The 14,449-nt window shown below is 34.8% G+C and overlaps 2 protein-coding genes across 6 annotated transcripts; one reads left to right on the top strand and one right to left on the bottom strand.

Moving 5' to 3' along the window:
• The first annotated feature begins 1,635 nt into the window (after positions 1-1,635).
• Positions 1,636-3,094, top strand: LOC131645231 (uncharacterized). The gene is made up of 3 exons (XM_058915907.1): positions 1,636-2,776; positions 2,891-2,945; positions 3,088-3,094. Exons 1-3 carry the CDS (start codon positions 1,636-1,638, stop codon positions 3,092-3,094), a joined length of 1,203 nt encoding a protein of 400 aa, XP_058771890.1.
• A 3,836-nt stretch (positions 3,095-6,930) lies between these two features.
• LOC131626199 (snRNA-activating protein complex subunit) lies at positions 6,931-11,625 on the bottom strand. Of its 5 annotated transcripts, none has more exons than XM_058897033.1 (9): positions 11,121-11,625; positions 10,925-11,041; positions 9,378-9,435; positions 8,723-8,811; positions 8,542-8,629; positions 7,952-8,047; positions 7,711-7,836; positions 7,375-7,635; positions 6,931-7,255 (listed from the first exon to the last, which is right to left on the bottom strand). In XM_058897033.1, the coding sequence occupies exons 1-9, from the start codon at positions 11,285-11,287 to the stop codon at positions 6,971-6,973; spliced, it is 1,287 nt and encodes a 428-aa protein (XP_058753016.1). In that variant the 5' UTR covers positions 11,288-11,625; the 3' UTR covers positions 6,931-6,970. The 5 variants fall into 5 exon arrangements, with proteins under 5 accessions (XP_058753016.1, XP_058753019.1, XP_058753023.1 ...); XM_058897036.1 differs by having other exon boundaries at positions 11,117-11,263; XM_058897040.1 differs by having other exon boundaries at positions 10,925-11,024; positions 11,121-11,263.
• Between the last annotated feature and the right edge of the window lie 2,824 nt (positions 11,626-14,449).

Raw genomic sequence — 14,449 nt, 5'->3', positions numbered from 1 at the left:
GTTCAAGAACCTAGCAAAGCTTTAAACAAAAATAACTTGCAAAGATTTAAGGACATAACTTTCAACTTCAAGCAGTTCTTAACAAATATCATTGCCTCAGCTTCTTGCTCAGGAAACTTGTCTAAGCTATGCTATGGTCCTGCCATGATTGACTTCATGATTCTTAAAAGTTTCAACATTATGGTGCATCCTCCAAGGGCCCTGAAGATCATGGAAATTATTTGGCATCCTCTTCCGTTGAACTGGCTTAAATGCAACATAGATGGTGCTGTCAGGGGTTGTCATGGGCAGCTTCTTGTGCTAGTGATGAGTTCATAGGCATAATGATTGCAATTGAGTGCGCTTATGAAAGCCATTGGCGATTTACTTGGATTGAGACGGATCCACTCTTGCTACCTTAGGCCTATAAGACACAAAGTTGAGTTCTTTTGCAAATTCATAACAGATGGCACAATTGTTTGGCCCTAGCTAATGGCATGATATATGTCAGCACACATTCATAGAGAAGGAAATTATTGTGGTGACAAATTTGCCTTCGGGGATTTGTCAGCCGATGATTTCACTTGTAGGATCACCATTAGACAACACTTAGTTAGAAATAAGTTAGATCTGTCTAACTTTAGATTTTGCTTTCCCTTTTGGTTCTATTGGTTAGGGTTTTAACACATTTACAAACGGCGTCATGAACTTAAGTGTGTGTGTAGGTAACATCATTCTAAAATGATTACATAAATATAATATCAGTTGCATCTTTTCTTATGATCCTTGAAACTCACTCAATATTCACCAGTGAACATCTCTCTAAGCTTGATTTTTTAGTTTCTGCAACATTTGTAGAGTAAGGAAGTGATAGTAAATCTTGTAACTCATTCTCAAACCGATTCAACATTGTCGGTGGTCTTTCTCTTTAGATTCAAAGCAAATGAGTAGTTACAAATGTAGTCACAACCTTAATTCAATTTTGTATGACATTATGAATCCTTAGAATTTTTGTTTTCTAACATAAAGTTTATATAGTATATAACACATAGAGGCTTGGCTTATTTGAAGTTAACTTGATACCATTATCGGTTGGACAATATTTTTTCACAACTTACATAAAAAATAAATAATGTACATAACTAGTCATTTGACTATACTTAAAATTCTTTTAATAATACTTGAACAAAATGTTAATATCAATTACTATTAGAAATCAGTAAACATATAGTTTGAATCTTCTAGAGCACTTTCTTTATATTTGCAGTATGTGATAATAAGAAATGAGAAATGAGAATTAGAAATGAAGAAAAATTCATTTTTATAATTAATTTACAGACTATGTATCATCAAGATATATGCATGAATTATGTTCATTAAATTATTTTAAGATATATGTTGGAATATATTATTTCTATTTGTATTATTTCCCTATTTGTATTATTTTCCTTTATTCTCCATTAAGGAAAGAATTAATATCATTATTGTATTACCATTATATATATCAACCACCATTATATATACCAGCCTAGAGCTGAGGAATAAAATACAACAGCTTTTTTACCATTCCTTTCAATATGGTATCAAGAGCTATGGGTTAGGGTTTATTGTAAAACTTCCACAACAGCTTCCGATTGACATACCCGTTTAATCCCTATGGCGAATCACGGCACGAATTGGCCCGCTCTAGGTTTTGCCTACACCGGATCCAATAATGGCGGTGGCGGTGGCGGTGGCCGCGGTGATGGCGGCGACCGCGGTAACGGTGGTGGCCGCGGAAATGGCAATGGTGGCGGAAACGGCGACGAAACATCGGGTGTCACAAACAATGGCAGTTATTTCAATATAGGCGACAATGACCAAGAGGGTTCCTCATACTCCCTCAAGGTCAATATTCCTAAGATGAATGGGAATAACTATAATGAATGGGCCCAGACAGTTCGCATGGTATTGGATAGCAAAGGGAAGTTGGGTTTTTTAACTGGAGCAGTAGCTGAACCGGCAGTAGGAGACCCTCTTTACCAACAATGGAAATCTGAAAACTCCTTGATTATTGCGTGGTTGGTAAGCTCTATGGAAACTGGAATAGGTAAGCCTTATATGTTTTTCCCTTCTGCAAAGGATGTATGGGAAGCTGTTAAGGAAACATACTCTGATATTCAAAACTCTTCCCAAATTTTTGGTTTAAAATCAAAGTTATGGCATGCGAAACAAGGGGACATGAATGTTACTGCTTATTACAATGAGTTGTTGACCCTTTGGCAAGAGTTGGATCTATGTTATGATGACAATTGGAGGTGTACAGAAGATAGTGTTTTGTTTCTCAAAAGACAAGAAAATGATCGTGTCTTCATGTTTCTCGCTGGGCTCAATAAAGACCTTGATGAGGTAAGAGGTAGAGTTTTAGGAAAAATACCATTGCCAACTCTTCGTGAAACTTTTGCAGAAATAAGAAGGGAGGAGGCACGACAAGGTATTATGATGGGCAAAACACCACGAAGCTCTGAATCTGAAGGCTCAGCTTTGGCTACTAGGAACCTTGACGAGGAAAAAAGGGTAGACAAAGTTCCTTGGTGTGACCACTGTAAGCGTGAATGGCATACGCGTGAAACCTGTTGGAAGCTCAAAGGGAAACCTCCTAACTGGAAGAAGAAAGGTGGTCGTGCATTTCAGGCTAGTAATTCTGATCAAGGGCAGCAAATTTCTTCACCGCAGCTTCCACTCACTACAAAACAACTAGACAGACTGTACAAACTTCTCGAGTCTCCAACTCCTTCTTGCTCTATAGCAACAAAAGGTAATTCTGCATTTATTAGTGTCAGTCCCAGTCATACTTGGATAGTAGATTCAGGTGCCTCTGATCACATGACAGGTGAATCTATTTTTTTCTCTTCATATAGTCCATGTGCAGGTAACCAAAAAATAAAAATTGCAGATGGCTCTTTTTCAGCCATTGCAGGTAAAGGGTCAGTTGTCTTGTCTCCAATGTTAACTCTGAAAAATGTCCTTCATGTTCCAAATTTATCATGTAATTTAATGTCCGTCAGTAAATTAGCCCAAGATATAAATTGTCAAACTAATTTTTTCCGATCTCACTGTGTCTTTCAGGATTTGAACTCGAGGAAGATGATTGGCAGTGCTAAGGAGAGTGGAGGACTCTACTACCTTGACATTGGATCTGCATCACAACTACCTTCAAAAACAATAAGTTCCTGTTTTGAGTCTTTTTCTGTTTTGAATAATATAGATGAAAACATTATGACATGGCATTTAAGATTAGGTCATCCTAGTTTTCGTTACTTAAAACACTTGTTTCCTAAGTTATTTCATAATAAGAACTTTTCTTCGTTTAAATGTGAAGCATGTGAGTTTGCAAAACATCATCGTTCCCAATTTTCAATACAGCCTTATAAACCATCAAAACCTTTTTCTATTATTCACAGTGATGTTTGGGGCCCTAACCGTACAAGTACACTCTCTCTCAAAAAATGGTTTATCACATTTATAGATGACCATACAAGAGTATGTTGGGTGTACTTGTTAAAGGGGAAATCAGATGTTTGTCAGGCTGTAAAGAATTTTTTTACAATGGTGCAGAATCAATTTCAAACAAATATCCAAGTCTTTAGAAGTGATAATGGCAAAGAATATTTTAACACTATCCTGGATGATTTTTTTCAAAAAAATGGGATTGTACATCAAAGTTCATGTCCTAATACTCCTCAACAAAATGGAGTTGCCGAAAGGAAAAATAGACATTTATTGGAGGTTGCTAGAGCTTTACTTTTCACAAATAAAGTACCAAAATATTTGTGGGGCGAAGCCGTTTTAACAGCTGCATATTTAATTAATAGAATGCCCTCCAAAGTTCTTAATTTTCAAACTCCGATTAATACTTTCAAAGAATGTTTTCCTAGTTCTCGTGTTCTAACTGATCTAACATTAAAAATCTTTGGTTGCACAGCTTTTGTTCATGAACATAAGAATGTTGGAAAACTTGAACCACGTGCTATAAAGTGTGTTTTTGTTGGATACTCCCCAACCCAAAAAGGATATAAATGTTTTGATCCAAAAACCAAAAAAATGTTTGTCACTATGGATGTTACATTTTTTGAAAATAAACCTTTTTTTGATGACACTCATCAAGGGGGGGATATAAAGGAAGACTTGTTTCAAATTGAGAACATGAGTTTTTTAAATAATTTATCTTTGCCTGTATCACAAAGTTCTGAGACTTATACTTCTGCACCAACAGAAAATGGCCATGATTCTTTATTTAATCCTACTCCTGTTATGAGTAACGATCCTTGCGAATCTGAGCCTACATTTTCTCATGTAGAAAACAATGAAATTCCTGAAAACGATGATAGTGATGATCTAATTGAAATGCCACAGAATAATGAGTCACTTCAGGAAAACAGATTTGAATTAGGAAACGGGATTTGGAAAGGGAAGGTTTTTGTAAAAAAGAACCACAAAGGAATGGATGAGTCCACATCTCCACACTGTCAGGAATCTGAACCGGGGAATGATCAACCTCCTAAGAATAGGAAAGGTAAGTCCATCTCTGTTTCTGAAAGTCGTATTTTGTATCCTGATATAGATGATCCTGTTGCCATTAGAAAACCTGTTAGATCGTGTACTAAACACCCCATGTCCAATTTTATATCATATTCAAATTTGTCTTCATCTCTGTCTGCCTTCACCTCAAAATTGTCTAGTGTAGAAATTCCAAAAAATGTACAGGTTGCTCTAGAAATTCCAAAGTGGAGGGAAGCTGTACTTGAGGAGATGAAAGCTCTAGAAAAGAACAAAACTTGGAGTGTTATGACACTACCGAATGACAAGAAGACAGTTGGATGCAAATGGGTGTTTACTGTGAAGTATAATTCAGATGGGTCCATTGAAAGGTACAAGGCTCGCTTGGTGGCTAAAGGATTTACTCAGACCTATGGTATAGACTACTCAGAGACATTTGCTCCTGTTGCAAAACTGAACACTGTAAGAATTCTTTTATCTCTTGCTGCTAACCTGGATTGGCCCCTACATCAGTTAGATGTTAAAAATGCCTTTCTTAATGGCGATCTAGAAGAAGAAGTATACATGGACATTCCTCCTGGCTTTGAAGACAAATTTGGATCAAATGTATGCAAATTAAATAATTCTTTGTATGGATTAAAACAGTCTCCTAGAGCTTGGTTTGAAAAATTCACTCAGTCCATGAAGAAACAAGGGTACATTCAAGGACAGGATGATCACACCTTATTCACAAAGTTCTCCCATGATGGGAAATTGGCTGCCCTGATTGTATATGTTGATGATATTGTCCTTACTGGAGACGATACAGTTGAAATGGCAAGAGTAAAAGAGAAATTAGCAGTAGACTTTGAAATCATGGACTTAGGATCCATGCGATATTTTCTTGGTATGGAGGTTGCTCGGTCAAAGAAGGGTATTGTGGTTTCACAGAAGAAATACATTCTAGACTTATTGAAAGAAACAGGAATGAGTGGATGTCGTCCTGCAGATACCCCTATGGATCCTAATGCTAAACTTTGGGGAGAAGGTAGTGTTCCTGTTGACACTGGAAGATATCAGAGGTTGGTTGGAAAACTGATTTATTTGTCACACACCCGACCTGATATTGCTTTCTCAGTTAGTGTAGTAAGTCAATTTATGCATTCTCCTTACGAGGAACATCTTGAGGCAGTCTACCGGATACTGAGATATTTGAAGGGAAAGCCTGGTAAAGGCTTACATTTTAAGAAAACTAGTGAAAGAAATGTGTCTATCTTCACGGATGCTGATTGGGCAGGCTCAGTCACTGATAGAAGATCAACCTCTGGATATTGTACTTATGTTTGGGGTAATCTTGTGACATGGAGGAGCAAGAAACAAGGAGTTGTAGCAAGAAGTAGTGCAGAAGCTGAGTTTAGAGCTATGTCTCAAGGTATTTGTGAAGGGTTATGGATCCTTAGAGTCCTAGAAGAACTTAAGATGAAAATTGAGCTTCCATTAAAATTATACTCTGACAGTAAAGCTGCCATTAGCATAGCTCATAACCCAATTCAGCATGACAGAACCAAACATATTGAGATTGATCGACACTTCATAAAAGAGAAGTTAGATGCTGGAATCATATGTCTCCCTTTTGTGACTTCAAATCAGCAAACTGCAGATATCCTTACCAAAAGTTTGGCAAGACCAACCTTTGAGCATTTGATTGACAAGTTGGGCATGATAGATATCTATGCACCAACTTGAGGGGGGGTGTTGGAATATATTATTTCTATTTGTATTATTTCCCTATTTGTATTATTTCCCTTTATTCTCCATTAAGGAAAGAATTAATATCATTATTGTATTACCATTATATATATATATCAGCCACCATTATATATACCAGTCTAGAGCTGAGGAATAAAATACAACAGCTTTTTTACCATTCCTTTCAATAATATATATATTTTCAAATACTAATGGTGAAATGTATGTTCGTATCTACTTTTGTACTATATTTTCAAGAAAAGTGAAGTAAATTTGTGGATTATGTGTTGGCTTAAAATTTTTTCAATGACTACAGTAGAATTTTACAAGGACAATTCAATAGCAATTTTGGTGATGATAGAATTCAAGATAATCATTGTAATTTAATGGTTAAGTTTTTCTTTATGAGTAGCCAATAAAAATCATTTCTTTTATTAAAGTTGAATTATGTCATTAAATTTCAAATGGAACTGGTTCTTTAATCGAAATTTTTATCTGATTTTATTAATTTATAAATTTAAACTAATTGAAAAATTTAAGTGAATCATTAACACCAAAAAGTTAAAATAAATGTTTTGAATTATATTATTTATTAATTAATTAATACACAATTTTGTTAAACTATTTTGTTAAAGGTACACAATTTAATACACAAAATGAATAACGAATTAGATTACTGTAAAATGTGATATAGTCGGTATGTGCACTTCAAGGCTAACAACAATTAATCATGATTATAATCATATTCTACGAAGTTAGTATACAATGGCGAGCCATCCTCTGCTAGGTGAAGTAAGGAAAAACATTCATCACAAAAATGACAAGGGTTTTCGGGTGCCCATTTGTCATCCACTGTGACCTTAGTAGCTCTGAATATTTTGCAAACTCTACATTTTTTAAAAAGCATCTTCAGTTGAAATGTGACTATTGGATAAACAGCTTGATTATGTACATCATCCGCATGAATGAACCTCATATCTCGTATTACTAAGGTATGGGTACAGTCACCCTGCACGCAGATACAGAATGCGCCTCGTTAAATATCTAATTTCTAACAATTATCAATTGACAATGTAAAGGCAACAACAACGGCAAAACAATAATCCCGGGAAAAATAAAAGAAAGTACCTGATGACAATAAAGGTATCCAGCACCAAGTCGAAAGCTTAAGTCACAAAAACGTGTCATGTGCATCTGAACAGATGCAAAACGAGGCACGTGTGATGCAGATGCTTCGCCAATGACTGCCTTTTGTTTTTGCTGCAATTTTCCATTTATAATACATTCCCATTTCTTTTGTGCCTCCTCCTTGGAATTTCGGAGCCAATCAATTATGGGTCTGGTCAAATCAATAGCAGATGGATCCCTCAAATCAGTGTAAAATACATCCTGCAAAGAACTAGTTTTCATCAAATTCAATGAAGAAATAATCATCTTGTCACAAGAGGAAGTATAGGTGCTTACCTCAATGAGAAAATAACCAGAAGGATCATGTTGTCCAGCTTTTTGCATAATCTGGTCCGTTGAGCAACAGATCTTGTCCTTCAGTACTGCTAAGGTCTGTCCACCAAGAACTAACAACTCTTGGATCTACCCAAAAGAAAAAAGAACAAAAACCCTACATGTTAATTTCGATGATAGTTATCCAAGATTCATTTTCAAAATTAAAACATTACTATAGTCATGTTGGCATGACATTGAATACCTTAACACCTTTTCGAACATTATGGTAAATCTCTACAAAGAGAACAACTTCTGGATTTTGCACAGGTATGTGTTCCTGAAGGCCCGCTGTGTTCACCTGGAAAACATTAAACCAGAACAAAGATAGGAAATATGAACATGAAAAGAAAAAAAAACGAGAGGGGAAATGCATACAACTTCAATACTGGTTTGAAAATATCAAACTATCAACAAGAATATTTATAAAATCCTGGAATTCACATTACCAATTTTGCATAAAACCAACCTAAGTTAGTAATCTGCCACATGGGATTTGCTCATGGATACAAAATGAATAAGTAAAGTGTATCACCAATAGAAGGAACCCTCAAATAATTCCTGATTTGATTTCTATTTCTTTTAGTGGTTTTAGTCTGTTCTAAACTTTTTCATTTTGAGATAAAATTCAAATAAAAAGCTGATCTAACTGAAATAGGTATGTCAACAAGCAATTTAGAAGGCATAGATAAAAAAGGCTGCAACTTTAATAATTGCTTAGCTTATCTAAACATAGGATACAGAAGTTAGAACAGAACAACTAAAAGCAATAATCAGATAGGAATTTCTGGCAACCTTTCGGGCAGAACTTGTGGACCTAAGAGACATCATCCTTTCAGTTCCTACTGACTTGTTGGTGAGTTCATCGATCTTGCAAAGAGGACTAAACCAAAGGACAAGAGACCTGAATTAGAACTTAGTATCTCACATATAAAATGGAATAATCACATTCACATAAATTTTTCAAAATACTAACTCAAATGAATGAAGTCTGACTTCCGCCTTGTCTGCTTCCTGCTTCTGTTTGATTCTTACAACCTCCTCCACCTTTTCTATACGATTACTCTGGACATTGATTAAATATAAGAAACATAACCCCCAAAAATTACAGGGATAGATATAGATATATTTATTAGATGACACAAATTTAATAAAGAACAAGCTTTAAGAATATTTCAATAGCTGAATAAATAGATCAGAGAGCACACATTCATCGTAAAGTCCAATGTGAAGTAACTTCTAAAAGTTAGCATTACATTATATGACTAACTATTGCTAACAGAAAACTTAGTCCAATTATAAGCAACGACAGTTAAAAAATAATTATCGGATGAGGACATACTTGACAAATAGCTTATACTGACTAGATCATATAAGCTGACAAAAGATTTAACATTTTAATTGGAACATATGAATAAAACTGAAACCAAATGGCTTAGTTTGTGCAAGAAAGATTTAGGTCTTTTCATAAACCAGGACAAGCTGTTAAACTTATATTTCAGATATAACAATTTTTAGGTTCTCGTTAATATAATAAATTCATGCCCCAGACGTGAAAGTGACAAGAGGAAGAACATATAAGCACCAAATGTTAACAGAGAAGCATTAACACTTTTAGAGAGTTAACATACATCAAGAATAGGATTATTTGTTCCACTACCCTTTCTCTTGAAGCGCTTCTTCTGACACCTGCAACCAAATCCAACAAGAATTTCTTTACTCAATCTTGATTATATTAATGAAGGTTATATGTTTTTACTCTATCTATTTTAGAGAGAACAATTTTTATATTCTCATTAATATAATAATAAGCATTTACACTAACAAACTAAGAAAAACTATATATAATTCTCTAACACGCCATAAAAGTTCACAGATAAATATAATCATTCATGACTATAATTCTAACTCATTCTCTATCATGTTCCAGAACTGAATTCAGCTAACACTAATACGAAACAAGGGAACAATACAATAATCAGCATATAAGAATAATGAGGAAAATAACTGACTCTGCATTAGGTTTTGTGAGGTATGTATAGCTAATAGCTTCTTTATTGTTTTGCTAAATCTATATTAGAGGACTCCCCTTGATTTCTATGGCTATACTATACCTGATTGTAGTATTTGTTGGGTGTATTGGGTGTTGCTATCTTATTAAGGTGGAGGTTTATAGCTAGTTTGTCAGGCTAGCATGAATGATTATAATTCAATCATATGACAATTAGCTTTCTTTCATCCCATTAAACACATACTTAGGAGCCTGTGGTTTCTTATCAACCAAAATCTTGACGTGGAAAGAAATACAAACTATCCTACAAAACTAGGTGCTTACACAGTCACCAATTAACAGAGGTTTCTGAGATCCATCATGTACCTTGTTAGTCACATATTCCAATGGAGTACATATAGCCAAAGATTCTAACAAACTATCCGCTCATCATAACAGAAGTTTTATTCATGAGGAAGTTATTTATAGAATGATGACGAGTGTTTATTTATTCATATCAATTAGCTTCTATAACTAGTATAATGGGACAATAAGGAATTGAATAACAAAACAAAAAATGCAAAGTCAAATGGCTTTAAGAATTGGTACGGCGGGCTCTGGTCTGTTGTTTGTGTAGGAGGATGTGTAGTAGTTTGCAATGGATTGGGTTTTACTGCAGGCGGGGAATCACATAATCACACATTCAGAAAACCAATAGCCTTTTGATCGGTAGAAATTAAAGTTTGATATTTAAAATTATAATATGAAAAACATGATACATTAGTATATACTATCATACTATTATATTGATTTTTTAAATTTTTTTAAAATATCAAATATATATCAAAATATAATTGTAATCATCCAAAGCCTTCCCCTCCAAAAACCAAATTGCAAACAGATCCCAAGTGTTTTTCAATGGTGTATTTCAAACTCTTTCCAATCAAAATTCATGCTGCAACAGGCATCACAGAAACTGCAATGACGCAATCGCAACACCCGCAACCCCAATTTAAAACCATGAGTACAACTATATATAATTCTCTAACACACAATAAAAATTCACAGATAAATATAACCATTCGTGACTATAATTCTAATTCATTCTCTATCATATTCCAGAATCAAATTCAGCTAACACAACTACCAAGCAAGGGACACATAAGAATAATGAGGAAAATAACTGACTCTGCATTAGGTTGATTCAATGGTGGATGATTTTCATTGTTCTCTTTATCCTGGAATACTTGTTTCAAAGCCATGTCCATCAAATCATCATCTGTATAAACTTTAAGATCATCAACCCTGTGAATAAATCGGTGAGCATAGAATAAAAGTTGCAGCATACAACAAAAGAGAGGAAGAACAAGAGTGCATTACATACGATAAATCATGAGAAGAATCTTGAGGTAACTCAGCTTCTAGACTCTGAAGTTCAGATTGAAGTGAATCCTGAAAAAGAGGAACCCTAGTGACAGAGGCAACCATATTTGAAACATAAATTGGTCCACCTCTTGCAACTGGAATTGAACATTCGAAATCATCTTCCATTGTTAATTATCGATGGATGATGATTCGGACTGAATTGTGGATCAAAACACCGATTCACTCCAATGCACCGACTCTGGTTTTTTTTTGTTGATATCGAGCAGTTCAACTAATGCGGCGGAGATTGTTTTCGAGTATACGGCTGTAGGATCTGATAGTAGCGGCGGATAGGAAGTGGCGGAGAAAACGGAGTTAGGTGGTGGCAGTGGAGTCGGCGGCGGCGGAGGAAGCCGGAGTTAGGTGGTGGTGGTGGTGGCGACTGGCGAAGGAGATTGTTGTTACTGAATTGAATTGTGTTATTTCTTAGACCCTGTTTGTTCCTCGTTAAAAATTCACTAATTTACATAGTTTTTAAAATATTTATAAAAAGAAAAAACATAAGCTACTTACTGTATTTGTTTATTATTTGAATTTTTTTATATATAATTAGAAAAGAAACTACTAAAAATAAAAATAAAAAGAACTTAAAGTATTGCACTCTCACTCTCTCAGTGTAAAATATTTTTGAAGAATAACGAGGATTGTGTTTGGTGTTGCATGGTACATATACACACCATACTAAGCCTGTAGGCTCCGATAACATGATAGCAAACAAGGATCATAACTTCCCTTTTTATCTAAGTTCTTTGATTTGGTGTAATACCCGGTATTATAATTGTCCAATTACCAATTCTAAATTAAATTGATATAAGTAATGGACAAGTATGATACACACTTTTGCTAATAGGTCTATCACATAAATCATGCCAATTAGTAAGAGTGAGGGCAATATTGACATTTCCCACTTAAATGAGATTAAGACTTGTTTGGTTTTTCTTCATGACCCTAACCATTTGAACAAAACCAGAATTTTGGAAAGAATAGAAGGAGAAGAAGGAAACGTGGAAAAGGGAGGAAGAGAGAAAAAGCTCCATTTTTGCATGCAATAGAATTTGTCCAAGCTCTACCTCCATCATCATCTCCATCTTGCTACAGCTTCATCATCATCTCCTTCATCTCTAAAGGTGAGTCCCTAGTTAGTAAACATGGGGTTTTTGCATGTGGGGTTCCAATTGGGGTTTAGGGATTATGAGTGAATCAATAATGCTAATCATGTTAACTCTGCTATAATCTCTGTCTACTGATGTTTCTAAATGTGTTTATGTGTTACAACTTCGTTTAGACTGTTATACAAGCATGGGGGAACATCTATAGGATGTTGGGACTGGTTTAGAACTCTTAAATGCAGAATTTTTGGGTCTGTCAGCGATGTAACCGGTTACATGGTTGATGTAACCGGTTACATGTGTGAAAAAGGGTGAAAAACGCAGTTTTACAGTGATGTAACCGGTTACATGATTCATGTAACCCGTTACATTGCTGTTTGGGCAGATTTTCCATAACTTCGAAAATTCATAACTTTTGCGTCGTAAGTCCGTTTTGCGCAAACTTTATATCGTTGGAAAGCTAGTAATACGTACTATTTGATAAGATAGGTCCCCAAACTAGAATATCAATTTATCATGAGGATTTGTGTCCTTTCGATTGTTATTAATTAATATGTTATGCATTGAATAGAATGCCTATTGCTACTATAAATAGTATATCCATGTGTGAAACTGTTATGCCATTATGTATGATACATGGAACCTGTGAACACCGTCGTTTTGGTTAAACGATTGGTTTGATTGTATTTGTAAGTATAAGAGTGCGCCTAAGAGGGGGGGTGAATTAGGTTTTCAAAAATTTAATCGGTTTTATGAGAATACTTCTAATAATTTTTGGTTAAGTGTTTGAAGGTTTTTTGTAAGGTTCTTTTCTTTTCTTTGGTAATGGTGATGAATGCAATAAAGTGCGGAAAAGTAAAGAACGCAACGATATATACTGGTTCCCCTCACAATCCGAGAGTACTCCAGTCCCCTTTCAAACACGAAAGAGATTTCACTATAGTTAGAATTATTGTACAAGCCTATGCTTACTATCTAACCTATAGGGTGATCAAAGGTTCTTAACACCTTTAAGATCAAATCAATACTAATGTGAGTGAAGAACAATCCTCTTCAAACACAACACTTACTTCCAACAATCCTGGATAGTAAGGAGATAATACTTTTGAATTTATACAAGAGATTTAGATGAAATTTGTATAGCACTATCAATCTTGGATTGATCTTCTTCTTCAAATAAACAATTCTAACAATGAATATAAATGTTCACAATGTATGCATGAGACTTTGAATAGATTTCTCAATGAAAATGTGTATGGAAAGTTTCACTTGAAAATGAGAATTTATGAACACTTGAGAATATTGAAAGATGAAGAATATGGTTTATGAATTGTTAATGAAGAAGGTGATTTTTGAATATGAAAGATGTGTAATATATAGTGTGTAAAACACCTCTTCAAAAGGTTATTATTCCATGAAACAATGCAATGTTTAAAAGATATAAAGACAATTTCGTTTGAGTGTAAAATGCAATGGAAAAACACACTGGTTCAGTAGGAACCGGTTCCTGCATAGGACAACCCGGTTCCTGCTGAACGTTACAGCAGAAATATTCAAATTTTGAACGTGGGAACCGGTTCCTGCATAGGGACAACCCGGTTCCCCATAGTAAACCACAGATTGCTGAAATTTGAGAATGCTGGGAACCGGTTCCCCCATAGGGACAACCCGGTTCCTAAAACCTTTATTTTGAATTTTAACTATGAAAAAGGTTTTAAATGAACTCTTTGATATATGAGACTTGTTCATGATTATGATATGCATGAGAGTATATTTTGTGAACAATTATATGTCAAAGTGAGTATTGTTTATACCTTTGCCATTTATTGCTTGATTCTTGAATCTTTGTTATTTCTTCAAGACTTTGAAATTGTGTGTTCTTTGCTTAAGACTTGAGATTCTTTTTGCACATCCTTTATGAAAGCTTGATGTCCATATTGTCTTCATCAAAACAAACTATGCTTGAGATGCTTTGCAATTACATTCTCCCCCTTTTTGATGATGACAACCAAGACTTGAAAACGTTTTTGAAGAGAGTTGTTTTGTGCTTTTGAAAAAGTGTTTGAATCAATGCAAGGCTCCCCCTATGTTAGAGACTCCCCCTAAATCCATGATTCCTTGATTTATGGTGATGAGTTTCATTTGATAATTTTAACAATGGCCTGCATTTTCTTTGAAA

The sequence above is a fragment of the Vicia villosa genome, linkage group LG1 (genome assembly GCF_029867415.1).
Source record: "Vicia villosa cultivar HV-30 ecotype Madison, WI linkage group LG1, Vvil1.0, whole genome shotgun sequence".
NCBI lineage: Eukaryota > Viridiplantae > Streptophyta > Magnoliopsida > Fabales > Fabaceae > Vicia > Vicia villosa.
The sequence above is the reverse complement of the archived record's forward strand: the minus strand, read 5'-3'. Positions and strand labels throughout refer to the sequence as shown.